Below are 16,618 nucleotides of genomic sequence, written 5' to 3' on the forward strand. Positions count from 1 at the left end.
AAGCCTTTCCTTGAGGAATCCCAGAATACTGAACAAAACTGTACTTTGAATTTACATGATTCAAAGATGTCAATTGGTTGCACATCACATGTGGGAAATCTAAACATCTGTCTCATGTCACTGATTTTTGGTAACACTTTATTTGGTGTGGTCCTCTGAAGTTGATTAATAAACTCTTAACAGATTATCAGTAACATCAACAAAATATCAGTAAAGTAGCAGAACTGAAGCATCAAAAAATACAGTGAAGTAAATGTCTTGTAGACCTTCTGTTGATACATTACTTATATTTAGTAGATGTTTTGTTAATATGTTACTTCCATTACGCAAAAAATCTAACCTTTGCCAACTTTACCCAAAACCTAACCCTAATCCTGGACCTAATCCTAACCTTAACCTCAACCCAAAACATAATCCTGTCCCTCATATGTTTTTGACATGTTACTGAGGGTCTGTTGAGTGTTTCACTCTGTGTGCTGCTGGGGGTTAAAGGACATCTTTTTTTTTTTTTTAATTTTAATAAAAAATATAAATGGAAAAAAATAAAATGTGTCCTTTTGTATTATCACTTACAAAAACAGGAAAACATGTCAAATGCAGCTGTATATAACTGCATATAAAACACCCACTTGTGATATCATACACCACCACTGCAACAGTGGAGTCGCGTATGTAGCTGGGGATGAGGCTCCTGAAGCGCTCCTGTCCTGCTGTGTCCCACAACTGCAACCGCACCTGCAGTTCACACAGCAGGGAGAAAACACAGTCAGGGATCATTTAGCTTTAAACGCACACACACACACACACACACACACACACACACACACACACTGACTTGTTTTGGTGCTGCCTTTGTTTTTGTATTATACATAAATCTGCCTTTACAAATTCAAGCATTTGCTACTCCATCCAAAATCGTAACATTTTCAATCCCACTGCAGCCCCACAACGACAGAAAGAGCAAACAAACAAAAAAAGAGGTTAATAAATCCCAAACCGTTTGCTTTTTGTCACTTTTTCTTTTTTATGAAATAAACTGAACTGATGACTGAAGAGTGCAGTATTGTAGTGTAGCATTTGATAGACTCTTACAGCACTCCATCATGGGAAAGAGAAGTCTTGACAAGAGCCTTACCGTTCTGTCCTCCAGATACATGGTTTTTGACAGGAAGTCTATTCCAATCGTCGCCTGAAAGGAAGAAGAAAATAACATGCAGTCATAAGGAAGACTGATCATATCACTCGAGCTGGTTAAAGATTATGGGGAGATTTATGAAGCCAAACCCTAAAGTGACCTTTTCTGTGGGTGGTACACGTTAAGTAGTTGTTGATAATGCCATTAGAGTCTGTAAGAGCTGCTAAGAATTGAAAGTGACAGCCACAACGCTCGGCTATAATTCTGATGAGGGGAATTTTCACATTATGTTCCACCCTGAAACCAACCTGCTTTTATGCCACTTTAACAATGATTTGCTGATGCTGAACATGCCTGGACTATTAATACAGCCACATCTAGAGTTAATATCACAATACAAATCCTTTACTTATTGCGTGATAGTTATTTATGCAAGAAAAAATCAAAGAAAAACAACGTATCACTCATAATTATTACAAAAACAGGAATTACGATCCTCTTTCCAACGCAGTGTTTAAACTTTCTGGCTGCTCAAGTATCTGATTGATCTGATTGGCTGACTGCTGCTGATTTATTGGGTTGAAAAAGAACAGAGAAACTGTACTTAAACAAAAGTGCTATGTCAAAATCTTGCACAGATACAATTGCAAATATGGAGCCATAAAATATACTTGAGTAAATGTCAACAAGTACTGCCATTTAAATACACTTAAATATATAAAAAGTGAATGTTTTACAGATACATTAAAGGGTCTATACCACAGAAATACCACCAAATTTCTCCTCTATTCTGTGACATAAGGGAGTTTGAAGTAATATGTAAACAACTGTTAAAGCTTCAAAACATACTAAACACTAGTCAGCCCATATGGTCCATATAATAAAATCAAACTGCAAAACCAGCCCATGGAGTGGACACTGCTGTGTCTGATCCACTTGTACCTGCACAACACACACTAACACACCACCACCACGTCAGTGTTACTGCACTGCTGGGAATGATCCATCACTCAAACAGTACGTGCTCTGTGAGGATCCATGGGGGTCCTGACCACTGAAGAACAGTGTAACAGAGTATCAGAGAAACAGATGGACTACAGTCTGTAACTGTAGAACTACAGAGTGCAGCTATACAGTAAGTGGAGCTGATAAGATGGACAATGAGCGGAGAAACAAGGAGGTGGTCATAATGTTATGCCTGATTGGTGTAAGCAGGCATTATAGTTACATTTCACTTATACTCAAATAGACCGTTTTGAGTCTGCACTTCCGAGTTATTTTCTTTTGTTTCCATCAAAAAACAAAGCATCTGTGCAAGACATATATCTAAGCCCTGACTGCAAATGCTTGCAGCATTAGAGAGCATTACTGTTCTATTTCTTTGCTAAGCGTTTATTTTGTTAATCTGAGTATTACCGGGTTGGCTAGTCACAAGCTAAGCTGAAAGAACACCTAATTCCCTTGATGTGAGTATTTTTGAAAAGGACTTGTGTGTTTATCATCTGTCGGAATGCACATCTAGGTTTCTAAGGAGCTAAACGTTTGGAGGTCTGTGATAGAGCGCTGCCCTGTATGTCTGTGCTGGTGTGGACCAGAGACGGACAGATGGATGGATGGATAGAGGGATGGACAGATGGATGGATGGAGGAGAGCTAATGATCACTACTTCAATCTAAGTGTGTAGGTCTGCCCCACCTGTCTGAGGGTCAAAGCACTGCACTTTTGGGCCTGATGTAGTGGAGCTGTGATAAGATAAATGCTTCTCAGGCACAAAAGAGCTGGTAAAAAGAACAACCTCAGGGCTACAAACTGGGGTGAACTGAATGGCCTTTCACTACCACTGTGGAATCAGATTGTGTACATGTACCTAAGCAATCTACCATATCCAGTAGAGCCATTGTCACCAAGACAGTTCAGTATACTGTATGTACTGTATTGTCAAGTAGGGCTACATGATGGACAAAGCATCATTTTGTCTTGAAGCATAAACAGTGTATTGGCATTCTTCCACCAGGCAGCCTGGCACAGCACAGTACAGTTACAAATCCAAACCCAGAATTATTCACACCCTGGTCGAGTACCCGTGTCCGTTTCCATCAACACCAAAATCGTTAAAGTAGGCGGAGTTGTCTTCAGCTTGAGCGGTCATCTGTGCGGTCATTTTTCATGCGAATATAGCATTATAGCATGCAATAAATAAACATAAACAACAGTAGAAACAATGAAGAAGCTTTAAGATCCTATTTACCTTTTACAGTGTGTGGTTTTATGTGAGAGTCTCCCATAAGAATTCTGGCTAGCTAGTGTTTTTTATACACAGTGGTCATCTGACTCCACTGACACTGTGTGACGGTTCTGTGACCTTTGCGACTGACTAGCTCCACCCAATTCCTGGCTTGGTGAGTTAGTAACCAGCGAGAAGAGTAACTAAATTCAGCATGGGTACTAAGTGATGGAAAACTGGGCAATGTAAATGATGACAGCACGCCTGATCAAGGATTTGTAAATATACCGTACTGCCCAGTGGACAAAATGCTATTAGTAAATTAGAATTCTGTCCTGTCCTCCAGTTTCACGGTTTTTCACTAGTCATTTATTATGTTCTTGGTATTTTCACCACTGAAAGATCAGTATATAGTGTACTATCTAGTACAGCTGCACGATAGGCACAAAATATCCTACTGTATTGATACTGCCACATATTTTGAAATGTGATATGCCTTGCAATGTACAATGTACCAATACATTGGTGGACTTTCAACATTTTTATCAATTACAATTATCAATTATATTTTATATTTGTTGGAACGTGAATGCTTTGAGTCATCCTGACACGAAAAGAATCAGTGAAATGGTCAAGATTCAGTGAAAGGTTAGTGGCTTATTTGCATATTTTGGGCTTCGGCAGTATATGTACTGTGAAGAACGACATCACAATGACAACTGGCAAATTATACATTGTACTGTTGTCTATTAAGAGGGCAGTTGCACTATTTTGAGCTGGTGAAGCCCCACAGAAATGTCTTCATGATTATATCACAAGTCCTTTTTCGTTGACATACTACACCTTTAAAAATAAAGGCTGCTTACAGGGTTGGGTCGGGTATTCAACATTACTATTCATGTTGACGATAAAATATCACTAACAAATCTTTCCATTTTTTACTTTTTTTGTTTACATTTTCAAAGTTATGTCCCACCTAAAGTGAGATAATGACTTATCCTGAAGAGGCAGCAACTCATTCACAGTGTTGTACGTGAGCAGATAGCAAAAGAAAAAGAAGTATATTCTGAAAGAAGTCAAATCTGGGAGACTTTTCTTAAATTGAAGGATAATGTAGTCACATCAAACATATGGAAGCCTGACAACACACTGGTGCTGATTCTACAGCAGCAGAGTCATGTGGAAATGGAAGCCTTTCCTCCATGCCAGTATTCGGACACACCAGACCATTCCCTGAGGACAAGCAGCTCGCGCTTTAAGTTACCCTTTCAAAATCCACTGAAGCCCATTATGATACCTTAATAATGTGAGTCACAGGAATGTTTTAAGCCTATTCGTTTTTTTCAACTGGAAGTACTAAGCAGGCTACTTAAAAAAACTACTAAACATTCAGCAATGCTACATACATTACACTACGTGCATACACTAGATACACTAGAGAGCTAACTCATCCTGTAAACAGAGTTTTCAAAAAGCCATCCACTCATCCTGGAAACCCATTTACACAGCTCAGCTAGTGAACCAGCACAATAAAATCTTAAACCGGTTACTGAAATCTTTACAGCACATAATGGGTCAAAGAATGACTTCAATATATTTTTTGAAAAAATAATAATAGTTCTGTAAAGACAAACATAGTTTTATGTTCCATAATCTTTTCTGTGTCAACACTTCATCCTGTTTGGACTGTCAGGTTTATGAGAAAGTACACCTTATCGTGTCTTGTTTGCAACCCCGATCCGTTATCAGTGCTCGCAGTTGTTTCTCATTTCGTGTCAGAGTATTTCATTCCGTGTGAACTTCTCCGTGTTTTGCCTTTCGTTGTTTGATACTGTCTGTGCTTCAGCTTCTGTAAGTTTCAGCTTCTTGGTCTGTTTTCTAGTTGCGTTCTCCTTTGTTTCTTTTCTCACGGATTCCTCTGCCTTGTTTCAGGCCTGCTCATCGTCTTTGTTTGTCAACCTGGACTAAAAAGCTGACTTGCAAATGCATCCAGTCTTCCACCTGCTCTGCCAGTTTGAAGTGATTCTTTAAAGTGCCATCCACTGAAAGTTTATTTAGGGACGCTAAAGCCATTGTTCTATGGCATCACTCCTAAGAACCCTTTTTGGCACCTTTATTTTTAAGAGCATACCTCCAGACAACTCAAGGACCTGGGTGACCGAAAACCTTCACAGATATATGCAGTGGCTTTTATTTGGCCTGTAAAGAGATTAAGCTTTAAAAATTAAACTAGGCGTATTATTCCGTTCTTAATCTTAAGCCTTATAGCTCGGTAATCACTATGAATTATTCAGTGACTAAGAAGTTATGCGATTTCAGAAAAGCTTCCAGAAACCTGTGTATTTTTACATACACTTCTGTGCACAAGTCAGAGACCACCCTTCGTTTGTGTGATTTCCAGGCACTTAAGGGCAAGTTCTTCAGGAGAGTTCTGAAAAGATTAAACCTAATACTTAAGGTAATCAACTTGCATAAAGAAAGAGTAGTTAAAGGAAAATAAATGAAAAATGAGTGAACAAACCTGGAGTTCATAAAATTACTAAAATATAAACAGAAAACGGGGCTCCTAACGACTTTGAAAGACCTAGTAGACCACCAAAACTGCCACCTTCAGATAAACAGTAACCAAAGCTTTCATCTCTAAAAGAGAGGAGAAAATCAAGCTCCACTCTTACTCCAGATCTGCAAGAATCCAAAAGGTGTTTCTGCCAAAACAGACAAAAAAGAAGAAATGTTGCAAATCCAACAGAGTGTAAGGTGGCGACAGAGTACCAGACACTTGCAGATGTTAAGAGAAGATGGTTTAATGAACAACAACAGGGGCAAAAAGGGGCAAATCACAAACCGCAGTCAAAGCCCAACCTATAATGTCAAAACACAGATCAATCCAAACAGGCAAAGGTACAAAGGGATGAGGCGGAAATGGTAAACAGGAGAAACGAAGCAAAAGGTCAAAATACACGGTAAGTGCACAGAACAGGTAGAAAACGCCCAGCAGTCTCACACCATCTCTCTCTAAACTCCCGGGCTTAAGTTCTCTAAACTGTACTCATAGGTCCAAACACCCACAGGTGCAGATTGTTAGCAGTCTGGTGACTGTGAGCGCTGATAGGAGCGTTTTGAAGTCATGTGGTATTCCACAGACTCCTGGGTATTGGAGTCCTCTCCTAAGATGGAGTCCTAGTGTGGATGTCCTGTCACCTGATCCCCCAGAGCATTCTGGGAAATGAAGTCCATTTCCTTTCCGGATGCAGCTGAATGCGTGACACAGAGAACAGTGGACTGACCCCCCCAGAGTCCAGAGATCAACCTCACTGGTTGTGATTGGGATTACTCGGACTGTAAAAAGTAGAAAATGCAACCAACTTCTGAGACAAAGGAAAAATGGAAAAATGGAAAACAGAAAATGGAAACATGGAAAAATGTTCCAGATTTTTTCGACAAACTGAGAACACGCCTCCTGAAAAGAACGGAAGCTGTAATAGTCAAAGCATGGACACAGTAAATACTGCAAAATGTGAATTTATATTTAGTCACTGAAGCGTCTGGAATTTTCTGTTAAATACGTGTTCTGCTTTTCTGAGTAACTTAAAGGTTGTCTTTGACGACATTATATTCATGAGGAGTGGTCTCTGATTTGGCACTAGGCTTCTCTGTTATGGATTTTGTGTTCAGTTACACAGTCATGGTGCTACAAATGGACATACTGTCCGTGTTCATACAGTGTGTGTGTGTGTGTGTGTGTGTGTGTGTTTGTGTGTGTGTGTGTGTGTGCGCGTGTGCATGCCCAGCAGGGTATCCCTCTCGCCGTTCAGACACAGCTGGTCATCAGCAGCATGAGCACGCATCCGTTTCCTTGGCGATGCCAACCATTGTGCCACACAGACAACAGGAGCAGAAGACTCGTATTTTATTTCCACCTTTATTTGTTTCCCCATCTTATAATTTCTGCTTTCCTACTCATCATGCTACCAGTGTTTCCTGATTTCTTTCTCCCCATGTGCCTCATTTTCATTCCAATAAACAAAAAAGCAGCAAACATGTTCTTTGAAAGTATGTGTTGGTTTTTTTACATGCTAAACTCTCCATCTCTCCATAATATTTTGTGTCAAATGACATTAACGAACATAGCAAAGCAAATATTGTGCTGAAACTGTAGACATTTTAATAAAAGCTGTTTAAATCAAATAATACAGCCCTGCTGTTTTCTCTGTGTTGAATAAATGAAAGTCAAAATGACTGAGAATGACTGAGAAAGAGAGAGAGCGAGAGCAGCAGAGAGACGGTGTTCTACCTCCCTAGCTCCTGTGTTAAATATAGAATCCTGCACAGTGAGAGAGGTGCTTGCATGAACATATCTAGAACAAATTATTTATACACATTTCAATTATTAAGCAGCACATACGGCAGCTCTGAAGCCCACACAGGGCCATTTCCTGCCCTGCTCCTGCACAGCCTCGCAGACTGAGGGAAGAGCTCCTCGGGTAACAGGAGGAAAAGAAAGTTCCTGCTGCAAATAAATGGCCCTATAAATACACATCATTTATGAAAGGCTATCTGGCGACAGCATTTACTGTGACGAGTACAGTGCATCTTATTTCGATTGAACTGAAAGCTAGAACAGCTGTTTGCTTTAATGCATTTGAGTAATCAATGTGTGTATAATCCAGGGGTGTTGGCTGGGCAACACCCCTGGATTAAAAAAAGTTCCTGCTTTGGGTACCCTCTCCAAGATTTTTAAAAATCTTCATCAACAAATGTTATATTCAGCATTGATCATTGATGTGTTGTAAACACAATCATTATGGGTGACACAATCATATGGGTGATATTGTTGACATGCTCAGTACTTAAGGAACACTCAGCAACTGCATGTTTCAACACAAAGAGAGCAACCAGTCCGGTTTAATTGAGGGTTGAATAGAGAACAGAGTTCATAGTTCTTGATAATATTGTTTTTAAATGTGGCACCTCTGGCTCTTTTGTCTCTTCCAACAGATCAAACCTCTGAAAAATAAAACATCATGAGGCATGTCATGATTTGTGAATGTCCTAAAGCACCGTGGTGTTAGATTTTTGCCATAATGCCTATCGCAATTGTATCAAGGGAGAGAGAGAGAGAAAGAGAGAGAGAGAGAGAGAGAGAGAAAACACAGAGAGAGAAGATGAATCAAATGCCACACAGCTAAGCTCCATGAAAAGAGAAATTAGGCACATGAAAAAAAAACGAATCTTTTTCACAAGCCACTACCCCGGGTGGATCTTAACATGTTGGCGGGCAGATAATGTTTATCTGTTTATCTTTCCATTTGCATTTAATTAAATTAGAAAGTTGAAGAGCATAAGCTGCCTCTGGCAGGCAAAGAAATACAAACTTTCCTGCAAGCTCAACTACAATTTTACACTTGAAAACAAATGAAACTCAACAGGACCACCACTACTATTACAGTTCTGAAACATTTTTAACATCATATTAGGGACGGGGGAAGGTGTTTTAAGTTGGGCGTGCTATAATTTTTAGCAGTATATAGAAGATGTCATACTAAATAAAAAGTGACATCATATTAAATACTAAGTGTTTTATTTTTCATTTGAATTGTTTGGACAATTTATGAAAGACACTGTGTGCTAGTGTGACGTGTGCATATGAGCGACAATACATACCCTGCTCGCTATCAATGCCGTCTTTAGTTGGACAAACTTCATGCAAATGAGCTGGGCACTGCCCAATCAGACTGTTAATAAGAGGCGCAGAACCTGCTTGCGTGACGCACATAGACAGCTACTTGTGGGCGATTACTGAAAAAAACTGGATAACTAACTAACTAACTAACTAATTAACTAATTAACTAACTGGGCTGGAATTTTTAAGTTTTTAAAACAATATTAGGCTGCGATGGGACACACATATGGCCTGTAACCCCCGTGTGAGTTTTAGTGACATGCCCTCAAAGCAGCCAGTTGGTAAGGGAAACATTTCACTTTGCTCTAAAATGCAGCATTAACTTAAAACACTACAGATACTGCAGAAAAACATAAACTTACACGCTGCAAACTGTACATGGCTCTTTGTTATGATCAAAATTGCATATGGCTCTGCTCTTTTGTAATTTTTCAGTTAGTTTTTAGCAGCTGCAGTTAAACAATCTTGAAATTTGGGGGTGATGCAGCCCCCGCAGCTACTTTCTGAATCTTATGAATCCACAGTTATACTCACTAGTGACTTGGGCAGGTTGCCAATTTGGCATCCCTAGCTCTGAATGTCTAAGGATAAATGGCAATGCAATAGCAAAAAGCATTTCACTAAGCCCTATTGATTGTAGCAGCTCATTGCAGCACCTACAGCAGGATGACATCATATGGACGGCCAACTTAAAGCACGTACAGCACTTGGGTCGGCGGCAGAGTGAGCGATTGATCGATGTCTCCAAGGCTCTGGCATATTTACACATATTTCACACGTGCTGCTACACACTCTAGCGGGTCAGACACGGGCTAATTCAGGTGCAATCGAAAGGCTCACGTGTGACAGGAAAGGCTTCTTCTTAGGGAAACTGGAGGGGTTATGACAAATCAGATTTACAGAATCATTTCTGATCTTTTTCCTTCCCAAAAAACCACAGCGATCCAATTCAAATCTGATCTGACCTTTTAAGATATCCGCCACAACTTTCACTAGCACTCTATCATTCAGCACTATAATGAGACTGGGCTGTAACAGCTTCAGTTTGTAAGGAAATAACATTTCTAGAATAGAGGTTTTCAAGGCCATAAAACAGAAGCTTAATCTGGACATTAAGCCCACCTAAGCCCACCTAAGCCCTAAGGTACTGCTAGATTTGAGAACCAAACCTGTCATTTCAAAACTATAACATTTGATATGCTAGTCTTTTGAAATTTTTCAACTATTTACTTAGTCTAGGTGGTAGAACTTCCTCTCAATCCTTGCTACACTGGGACAGCATTAGCACGAAGAGAATAAAACCAAGTCTATCAGACAAGCAAGATTTAACAGGCGGATTAAAAGGCAGTTACATGTTCAATGGACATTATACTCACACAAAGCTACACAATACTAAAGTGTCATAGAAAGACTAAAACTCATGCTTCCTACCACAATGTTACTGCTGTCTGGATGGGTGAGTTTCATGGTCTATTGCTCAGAACTATTTAGATCTGTAAGCGCTTAGGACAAATAATGAAACTGTTTAAGAGGAGCAATAAAACATGTCTAATGTATAAAGCATATTTCTGTTCAAGTGTTTACTTGTTCAAAAATATTGCAAACTAAACAAATACTCATACATGTTTTGGTTTGGTTAGATTACACTCTTTACATATCCAATAAGTTCAGCAACCACATTCCAAAATCATTTCAACAAATGAGAAGAGCAGATTAAAAGGCATAAAAGGCATAAATAAAATAGGTGTTTATTGTCCTTACACAGTTAAAATTTCCTAAACTACTAAATTTCATTACAGTCTTTTGACATTTGGGGCACACGCACTCTCAATGAAAAAAGCGCTCAAAACTGACGGTTCTCAATGTTAATATTGTGATTGGGTGTAGTCTTGACTAAATGTCATTCAGTAAATTAAGGTCAGGTCTAGTCAGAGAAGAAAGGCTCTTAACCTTTATTATGACAATGCACTGCATTATAATGAAATTTTACAGTGCTGCTGCCACCATCAGAAGAACTCCAGCATAAAGCACTAGAGTACTGAACCACTGCACACTTATAATTTGGCCCTGAGGCTGGACTTTGGACACCTCTGGTCTTCTAGTTTGTAAGCTTTTCTTTGTGGTGTATTTTGTTGTGTTTTGTACATAAAAGCTGGGAGATCTGTACGATACATAGAGACCTAAAGATTCAGCTGCTCTAAAAGAATCCTGACCCGTCCTTCTGGACATGCAGTGATTTGTCCTACTGTTTCACTGCATCTGCAGCCAGCTATCCTGCAAACAGCCTGACTGCCTCAGATGCACGTTGTTTAGTAGTTGGAATAACATTGTTGGTTTGAAGCTAATGTTTCTCCTGAACTTCTCTCCACTGACCTCCGCAGCCCCCCTACTACTCCTGCTTCTTCACGTCTCTCCTCATCATCAGTGGTCAACCCCCCACATTTCTTCTCCTTGTTTCTAAATAAATAACCCGGTCCAGACATCAGGAGCGCGGGGCTAATTTGATGCGACACTGAATTCTCCAAGCTCTTCAAAAGAAAGTCAGAAAGCAATAAAGCCCAAGTTGATCCTCATATTTTCCAGATGATGCCCAAGTGGAAAAAAGTCAGAGTGCGGTTAATACAGCCGCCTCTGTTCACCACTCATTAATTAACAGCCACATGTCTCTGGAGTGTGGGCAAACTGAGAGCAGCTCAGGAAGAGCCACAAAGAGTGCTACGCCTCAGCAAATACAGCAGCAGGGGAGAGCCACAATAAGACTACACACACACACACGCACAACACACACACCCCTCCTTGCACACATTCACAGAGTAATTGTTCATTTTATTTGGTTGCTTTTTTCCATCATACTCAGACAGCACAGATAACAGGAAGGCAACAATAAAAAGGAAACCATTCATTTGTAATAAGAATAGGTTTTCACTAGGACTACACAATATTTCATTTGATAATGGTCACTTGTTGGCAGTTCACGTTCAAATTTCCAAATTTGAAGTTGGCTTCTTATTCGCCAACTTACTGTTCGAATTCTTCTTTCCACCTTAAAAGAGGCAGAATTTACATTCTGGCACTTGCAGAAGCTTCAGACTATAACTACTGTATCTCTTTAGGCAGCACAGGAAATACATAACTTATGATATCATGGATACCTACATGTCTTTAGTCACAAAGTGAGAGAAATATTTTCTGAAGAAATCACTGTAAAGCTACAATACACAGGAAAAATATCTCACTTGATACAAGTAAAGAAATATATTACTGTTACAAGCTTCCCAGTGTGGAAAAAATGTATACCACCACTAACATAATATAGAAAGTCTAGTGGAAACTGGCAGTAGAGGAAATTAACATGATTCTAATGGTTTCCATATTAACGAATGGCGGGGCAAATACACACACGCACACACACACACACACACACACACACACACACACACACACACTTTCTAAACCGCTTACATTCAGATAAAAGTTTGCTTATTTTTTCATAATAATAATAATAATAATAATAATAATAATAATTTACTATCGTTTAAGGCTTTCTTTGGGTGAATATAGGTAGTCACTTGACTAAACAGCAAACACAAATTTTGGACAAAAGTAATGCAGGTCAGTTATTAACCACCTCCACATCAATATCAATGGTTCTTCAATACAGTTTGCTGTATATTGCAAGTCATATCACAATTATATCACAATATCAACATAACCACAATAAGGAATGGCATCCAAACTGTGCAGTCCTAGTATTCACTACTGCCAGAATCCTATCCTGAGGGCTAGCTGCTGAGGTTAAGTGGAGAAACACGAGAGGCTTTGTTCTAAATGGCCATTTCCCCCTCACTTTTCTCTCAGTCATAAATATGCAGATGTGCTTTCTGTTTTGCATGGCGAAGCAGACTGACAGACAGCTGATGGCAGTCTGGCTGATTTCCTACCCTTCTGGCGCACACCATCAGAAAGGTCCACACCCAGACATCTTTAAGTCCATCTCTGTCCGCTGATCTGAGCTTATTCAAAAATATGGAAATGAAGGGCTGGAGGTGTCCAGTCTGCGGCCCAGCCCCACAAGACAGAGAACAAAGCTCTCTTCACTGCCCTTTGTCTCAGAGTGACAGAGCAAAACACTCTGACAAACTGTAGATTTCAGAAGCACATTTCTGAATTTCTCTACGTCTCACCCACTGGCTTTGTGGGCTTGTCCAGTAACTCTTCCTTTTGTTAAATATGGAAAATAAATCTCACCTCATATCATACATTTTCATAATTCATTTTTATACAACCATTTCTACCCTCTCTTTATCCCTTAAAACAGGATGTTTAAATTACTGCACTTCTAAGATTGATATATGTAAATGTCCTCTGTTATGATTGGCTGCCCTATACTGTGTCTCATTCAAAAGTAGCCTAGGCTGTAATGCTCCTTATACAACAAAACCAACGCATGAGTGAGCCTGAATAAGTGGGTATACAGTTGTACACAAACGTTTGAACGCCCCCAGTCAAATTATGCTTTTGCAGTGGAATTTGCATTTATGAAGATATTATATAGGATTATAAACGGTACATTTTGATACTTTAAGGACATTTGCACACTTCATCAAAGTCTTATATTTCAAAGAGGTGAAGAAAATGTGTTTTTTCTATTATATGGATTTTTATAAATATAATCCATCAGTGTGAATTTTCTATCCGTTTTACTTTTCTGTATATTTACTTTTACATATACATTTATAAGTGATGCATCAGTGATCTTAGGATACATTTATTATTCAGCATGTGGTCACTTACTGGGTCAAACTGAGTTTTGAAAAACGTTTGGATGCAATATCAAGCAAAAATAATGACAAACGTCTGGTCTAAAGGTAGAAGCATAATGGACTCCTGTAGAAGTAAGTAAGTTTAGTTTGTTGTTTTTTATTTATGTATTTTTGCATTGTCTGTGTGTATATTTTGATGTTTGCCACTGTATGGACTGAAGTGGCCAAAAGTGACTCTCCCCAATGGCTCAAAGTCTTCCCAGACTAGCCACTTGAGAGGCACTGCACTGCAGTCATGAAGATGTCTGGGTCAGCCATTAAAGCAATGCAACAAAACAGCTATGAGGCTGCCTGGACCAACTGCTTGAGTGTCAATACACTGCAGCTTTGAGTCTGCCAGAGCCAGCTGCCTGGGCCAGCCAAGGCTACAAGGCTGCCTGGGCTGACTGATTGAGCAATGCTAAACCACAGACATGAGGCTGTCTAGGCAGCAAACTTGAGCAAATCTACAGCACAGCTATGAAGCTGCTTAGGCCAGTTGTTTGAGCGATGGTACACTGCAGCTCTGAGGCTGCCTAGGCTGGCAATTTGAGCTATGATACACTGCAGCTTAGAGACTGAATGTGTCAGCCATCTGAGCGATGGCAAACATTATCCATGAGGCTGCCTGGGCTAATTGCCCGAGTGAAACTACCTCACCGCTATGAGACTGGCAGAGTCGGCCGCTTGAGTGATGCAATATAGTCATTATGAGGCAGCTGAGTGACATTACAATGCAACTACAAAGCTGCCTGGGTCGGTCATGTGGGTGGCTTCAATGCAGCTATGAGTGACACTACACCATAGTTGTGAGACTCCCTTGACCAACCACTTGAGCAATGCTACACCATAGCTATGAGGCTGCCTGGACTGGCCGCCTAAGTGAAACTACACTACGGCTACAATGCTGCCTAGTCCAGCAAGCTGCTTGTGCGACGCTACACCACAGCTACAAAGCTACCTGGACATCAAAACTGTGGGGCTGCCTAGGCTGGCTGATTAAGCAGCAATACATGGCAGCTATAACGCTGTCAGGACCAGCTGTCTGGTTTGACTGTTTGAGCAATGCTAAACTGCAGGTATGATGCTGCCTGAACTGGTTGCGTGTGCAATAATACATCACAGCGACAAGCCTGCCTGAGCCAGCCACTTGAGTGATGCTACACTGCAGCTATGAGGCTATCTGGGCCAGCTGCTTGAGCAATGCTACACCCCTGCTTAGAGACTGAATGTGCCAGCCGCATGTGCGAAAGCAAATAGCAGCTACGAGGCCGTCTGGTCCGACTGTTTTAGTGACACAACACTGCAACTACGATGCTATCTCGACTGGCCACTTGAGTGATGCTACATGATAGCTATGACGCTGCCTGTGCCGGCTGCTTGAGCAAAACTACACTGCAACTATGAGGCTGCCTAGCCTAGGTGCATGTGCCAGCCACTTGAGCCATACAAAACAACTATGGGGGTGCCTAGGCTGGCCACTTGACTACATGAGCAGCACAACACAGCAGCTACAAGGCTGCCTGGGCTAGCTGCTTGAGGGCCACTACATCCCAGCTATGGCACTGCCTGGCTAGCTCTCTGAGTGGGAGAGAAAAAGAAAGGGCTATACAAATTAAACCTTGTTATTGTTGTTGTTATTGTTATTATAGTTTTATTCACTCAAGATATTTACATAATGTATCTTTAATATATTGCAAGACATATCACAATACATAGCAAATACATTACATTAAAGTGCTATAACTGCAACAATAGTATAATATTTTACATATGATGAGGTCATAACCCATATGAGTAAACCAATTAGTAGTAATATATTTTAAAGGGAGCAATTATAAGAGGCTTTTATGCCTGTGGGGCAAATACTCAGTGGGACCAAAGCTCTGTATTTAAGAAATGAAGCACACAGGCACTGTAAGAGCATGTCCCATCAGTCCTCAGACAGCACTACAGCACTGAGCGCCTCACAAAGCACTCATGTAATCTCATTACAGCATGGCACTTTATTACTGCTGCATGTGTCTGACAGGAGCCACTTAGGTCATGGCACACAAGCTCATCCTCTTCCACAGCGCCTGTTACTCACAGCCAACCGCTGCACATGCTGTGGGGGGTGGGGGGGCTGGATTATATGTATGTAATGGGGTGTAATTGTAAGTACTGATAGTGGAAGTGTGGGCTGATGCGATTGAGGTTTAGTTTAGTGTATTGTACACAGCATCTCTCTAACAAAGAGAGCACATGAATAATTTCAAGCCCCTTTTTACAGTAGTTTCCCTTTGAAACAGCTTCCAATCAGCACTTTCCCAAAAGTCCTATTCATGCATTATTCTAGTATGGGAATTGAAATTCAAAGAGCAAGAAAGACAAGAGAACAATGTAGAGCAACAGAGAGCAAGCAAAAGAGGAAAGAAAGAAAAGCAAGTAAGAAAGAACAAGAGAGTGAAAGGAATAAAGGAATGAAGGAAGGACAATAGAAAAGGAAAAGAAAGAAAAAGACAGCAAGGAAGGAATGGAAAAAAGAAAAAGAAATGAAATGATATAAAGAAAACAGAAAGAAAGAAAAAAGAGTGTCAGTTTAAACTGTCATAGGAAAAACAAATCACACACAAATGTGTTGGTTCAAGTTTATACACTTTCATTCTGCTTTATTTCTTTTGGCCTACATACCTTCTAGGCACAGAGAGGTTCCATATGTTACCAATTTGGTAAAGCATCATTAAAAAAGAAGATTGATGACTCAGTGAAACTGTTCAGAGACACATATTTTC

The 16,618-nt window shown here is 40.2% G+C and overlaps 1 protein-coding gene across 1 annotated transcript in view; it reads right to left on the minus strand.

Annotated features, from left to right (window-relative positions):
• The window catches only part of rab6ba (RAB6B, member RAS oncogene family a), a 127,604-nt gene that overhangs the window by 52,751 nt on the left and 58,235 nt on the right, over positions 1-16,618 (minus strand). The window contains exons 3-4 of the mRNA XM_017698007.2: positions 1,136-1,189; positions 630-735 (exon numbers count right to left, since the gene is read on the minus strand). Coding sequence (XP_017553496.1) covers positions 630-735; positions 1,136-1,189 — 160 coding nt within the window. The remainder of the gene's footprint in view (positions 1-629; positions 736-1,135; positions 1,190-16,618) is intronic.

This window comes from Pygocentrus nattereri, chromosome 26 (assembly GCF_015220715.1).
Source record: "Pygocentrus nattereri isolate fPygNat1 chromosome 26, fPygNat1.pri, whole genome shotgun sequence".
In the NCBI taxonomy this organism is placed as follows: Eukaryota; Metazoa; Chordata; class Actinopteri; order Characiformes; family Serrasalmidae; genus Pygocentrus; species Pygocentrus nattereri.